At 37.4% G+C, this 5,000-nt stretch overlaps 1 protein-coding gene across 10 annotated transcripts in view; it reads right to left on the minus strand.

Annotated features, from left to right (window-relative positions):
* The window catches only part of ppp3cb (protein phosphatase 3, catalytic subunit, beta isozyme), a 57,471-nt gene that overhangs the window by 27,212 nt on the left and 25,259 nt on the right, over nt 1–5,000 (minus strand). For 5 of the 10 annotated variants that reach the window (XM_047819241.1, XM_047819236.1, XM_047819233.1 and 2 more), the window contains 3 exons: nt 4,697–4,824; nt 2,865–2,976; nt 550–695 (listed from right to left, as the gene is read on the minus strand). In XM_047819241.1, the coding sequence (XP_047675197.1) occupies nt 550–695; nt 2,865–2,976; nt 4,697–4,824 (386 nt within the window). The remainder of the gene's footprint in view (nt 1–549; nt 696–2,864; nt 2,977–4,696; nt 4,825–5,000) is intronic. The other 5 variants (XM_047819243.1, XM_047819237.1, XM_047819242.1 and 2 more) reach the window with 1 other exon arrangement.

The raw sequence follows: 5,000 nt of genomic DNA on the forward strand, positions 1-5,000 counted from the left end.
TATACATAAATATCTCTCCAGTGCATTTCCATATGCACTTTTATGATAATTTTATTTTCAATACAGCAGCCTTTTCTGTTTTTCATAAAACTGTAAGTTGCTACTTTGGACTGCATAGCTTTCTAAAGTGACCTTGGGTTTTAGACACATAGACAGATAAATAGATAAGTAAATAAAAAAATAAATATTATCACTAATATTCACTATGTATTTATTTAAATATTTATAAATAGAATAAACACAAATAAATAAATATATTTGTGCTATGAGCTAATTTGCTTTTTCCGCAGCGTTTGTATATGCATGTGAGTTAAAATCTAATTAGGACGCAATGCAGATATGAGATGCATGAAAACAAGCAGGCCTGAATGATTTATTAAGTTAATGGACATAAAGGTCAGTTTCCTCTGTGCAAAAATATTTTATTCAGAGACTAATTCCATCTGCATAATCATGAGTCTGTGTGTGTGTGTGTGTGTGTGTGTGTGTGTGTGTGTGTGTGTGTGTGTGTGTGTGTGTGTGTGTGTGTGTGTGTGTGTGTGCGCGCACCTTCTTGATGTCATCTAACGTGTGTATCTCGGGTGAGAGGCCACCGTGCACGCAAAGAAACTGCTGATTCATCAGAGCAGCCAGAGGCAGACAGTCGAACGCATCCATACACGCGTCGTACACCTGCTCGGAGTATTTAATTTTACCTTAGAAGAAGAAGAAGAAGAAGATGATGAGGAAAAAGAAGAAAAATGAGAGTGGAGTACCAAGCTATAAAACATGCGAAAACTGTAACATGTTCTGTGACTGTATTTTTCTCCGCGTTTCATTGGTACACAGAGATCCTGCATGAATTTACACTTTCACTGTCAATCGAGACATCGACAGAAACTGAGAGAAAGATAGAGAGAGCGAGAGAGGGAGAGAGCGAGAGAGAGAGAGTGTGTGTGTATGTGTCTGAGAGACAATCTGTACAGTGTCAACTTCGCAATCCCAGAGACACCCCATCTGTTCAGTCATTCCACTGCATCACTCAGCAACACACACACACACACACACACACACACACACACACACACACACACACACACACACACACACACACACACACACTCACACACACACACACACACGCACGCACGCACACACACACTCTTTCCTTCATCTCTCCTCCTGTTTCTATGGTTTTCTTACACACACATAACGAGTCTTTCCAGGTAATCATGCACATGTAGTTTTTTTATTTATTTATTTTTTACACACTTTATTTAAGGTGTATATTTAATGTGTGAGATTGTTAAGGTAAGGAAAGGTAAAAATCATTTACTGCAAAATCATTGTCATTTACTGCATCACGTAGGACTTGAACCTTGACAGGTGAGTGTTATTATGTCACAAAAAACAAGAGCCAATCAATTTACAATATGCAAATCAAGCGTAAAGGAGCGTTTCCTATTTGCATGTCCAATAAACCTGTTTTTCATGATAAGATACTTCTTTTTTAAGTTTTTTTTATAAACAACAAAAACAATGTATTAGCAAAGGCAAAGTTTCTAATGTTTAAAACACAACAATAAAGAAAGTAGAATGTAAAAGAAATCGTGTTGCTCATCTGAAAAGATGGACTCTTTAACTGAGGGCAGCCCTATCCAGGCCAAGACTGTGTCAAATGAAGTGCATGTGTGTGTGTGTGTGTGTGTGTGTGTGTGTGTGTGTGTGTGTGTGTATGTTCTCGCACTTGGCAGATGGAAAAGGAGGGCACCCACTCTTTACTGTCCCATCAGGGAAATCACACTCTCTGACTCCCTGAACCAATCATTAACGAGCAAATTAATTTGCTGTTAATGCTCTTGCTCTCTCTGTCTCTCAGTCAATTGAGAGAGACTGATCTAGAAAGCATGTTTGAGAGGAAACATGGAGCTTATGAAGAGGGAAAGACATTGAAGATATGCTGGGATTTGGAGACGATGAAAAAGAGCAAAAGAAGAGTAGCGATTAACCTGCAGCTGATAAATGCATGGATGAATTGATGGATTGATAGATGAATGGAAGGGTGGGTGATGCATGAGAACACAGTTTTTAAAAGAGTGGGTGGAGTAAGGGATGAATGGATGGATGGATGAATAGACAGATACGTGTATGAATTGCCTGAAAAAACAGTTGTGTGTATGGATGGATGAATAGAGTGAAAATACAGACTAAATACAGCCTAAAATAGAGCTGATAAATGGATGATGGATAGATGGATGGATGGATGGATGGATGGATGCATGGATGGCTGGATGGATGGGTGATGCATGAGAATGTTTTTGAAAGAGTGGGTAGAGTGAAGGCTGATTTGATTAATGGATAGATAGGACTAATGGACAATCAGAGGCATGTACAGTATGTATAGCCTGAGAAGACAGTTGTGTGGATGAATGGATGGGTAGATAGATGAGTAGAAATACTGACTTAATACAGCCTAAAAAAACAGCTGAATAAATGGACCGGAGAAATAGAAAATGGACGGGTGGATGGATGGATGGATGGCAGACAGATGACAGATGAAAGAGCATGACTTATGAGTGGATGGTTGAACAGACTGAAAGGATAGACTGATGAATAGAAATGGAGGAATAATTAGAGGGATTGAAGGGGGACAGCATGGATGGATGGATGGATGGATGGATGGATGGATGGATGGATGGATGGATGGATGGATGGATGGATGGATGTATAAATGAATAAATAGATGGTTGCAGAAACGCAGGTAAATGGAAACAATGGGCTGATATAAAGTGATGCATTGTGGGTAAACAGAAGACTGACTTGCTGTTTGACCAGCAAACAAAATGAGTTGTTTAGTGGATAAAGAAAGAAGTGTTTATACTTACATTCCTGTTTAAATGTGAAATATTCAGTCAAGTGTCTACATTCATGGTTTCCCCGTAGCAGATATAACGTCTTTGGGTAGAGGATTTTCAGTGACCAGAGATACAAAACACACTGAGAGAGAGAGAGAGAGAGAGAGAGAGAGAGAGAGAGAGAGAGAGAGAGAGAGAGAGAGAGAGAGAGAGAGAGAGAGAGAGAGAGAGAGAGAGAGAGAGAGAGAGCATTACAGAACTGTTATTAATAAGCACAGAACACAGATTCTCTATATGGAAACACTCTCATTAATCCCTGCTGTGCTTATACATTAGGGCTTCTCGCACACTGCTTAACCTCAGGTCATCATCATACTAAACTGTGCTTTTAACCCCTGGTTATCATCGTACTAAACACTGCTTTTAGCCATGAGTTATCATCCTACTAAACCTTGCATTTAACAACAGGTTATCATCATACTAAACCCTGCTTTTAGCCTCGGGTTATCATCATATTAACCCTGCTTTTAACCCCAGGATATGATCATACTAAACACTGCTTTTAAGCCCAGGTTATCATATTAACCCCGGGTTATCATCATACAAGCCATGCTTTTAACCCCAGGCTATTATCGTAATAAACCCTGCTTTTAACCCAGGTCATCATGTAACTAAACCCTGCTTTTAACCCAGGTCATAATCATACTAAACCCTGCTTTTAACCCAGGTCATCATGTTATTAAACCCTGCTTTTAACCCAGGTCATAATCATACTAAACCCTGCTTTTAACCCTGGGTTATCATTGTACTAAACCCTGCTTTTAACCCTGGGTTATCATTGTACTAATCCCTGCTTTTGACCCCAGGCTATCATTGTACTTATCCCTGCTTTTAAACCCAGGTTATCATCGTACTAAATCTCGCTTCAAACCCCGTGTTATCATCGTACTAAACCCTGTACCTGTAATTTAGAAGTAGGTTAAGTGCATCTTTTTACTTGGGGTTATGATACTCTTCGCTGAATCATGACTATACAGTATATTAATTAGTCAAATAGTGTATGTATTACTTAATTAATTACAGTGCATTCACCACAAACACTATTAGCCAACACCTCTTGTGTACTAATATTACTAAACACCTCAAGTGTATTAAAATACACAATGCAATGTTATAAAAGTGCCAATCCACTGGTACAAAGACAAGATATAATCAAAGACAAGCAATTTCTGATTTAGAAAGTGACTTTACTAGTAATGTCTAGAAATTTAGATAAATTTTGACTTCCTTAGAATGTTAAAGCCTCATTTTTTTCAACATTTGAAAACGGCTGTAAATTCTGAAAAAAGCAAACGCTTTCTTTTTCCCTTTTGCTTTAATATCATCGTAACACAAAATGAAAATCTAATCAAAGCCAGAATTATGGGAAAAATTCCCATATTTTCCCATAAATTCCTTCTGAATTTGATTTTTTGCTGTTGTTGCAAAAAATCCAAAAATGAAAACAAAATTAAAATTGTATTTGTCAATCGCATAATTATATGCACATGTGAATATTTTGGGCATTATAAAATTATAATGTTTATAAAATCAAAATTTTCAATATTTTAAAACCACAAACTTTTTAAATACTATTTTATATTTCTGGTGAACAATATGAGTATCATCGAAATTACAGTGAGATTCTGATCAGTGAGGTTCTGTGAGGTCGTAAAAAAATCCTACCACTTGTGAATCATTTTGAAATAAATGTCCAAATATTTTGTTAATTAAAGAAAGTAAATGAAATGGGGTTAATTGACATAATTTTACCTGACCTGACTTAGTGCCTAGGCAGTGTGAGTGTGAGAGAAAGCACTAACCTCAATACTGAAGTAACCTCGGTCCACGTAGTCCCCTAGGAAGAGGTACCGCGTTGTAGCGGGAGACCCTCCGACCTCAAAGAGCTTCATCAGGTCAAAAAACTGCCCGTGAATATCTCCACATACTGCTGGACACACATTATATCAGTACTGCATACACTTTAGTTTCAGTGGAAGAAAACAAAGAAGCTATTAATTTTTCATTATTACTAGAAATAAAAAAAAAAAAGAAATATCAAGTCAACTCAGTGGAAACGAAGAAACTATAGTTTTATTCAAACTAGAGTAATCTAAGAATTTAGTA

Source organism: Tachysurus fulvidraco, chromosome 10, assembly GCF_022655615.1.
Source record: "Tachysurus fulvidraco isolate hzauxx_2018 chromosome 10, HZAU_PFXX_2.0, whole genome shotgun sequence".
NCBI lineage: Eukaryota > Metazoa > Chordata > Actinopteri > Siluriformes > Bagridae > Tachysurus > Tachysurus fulvidraco.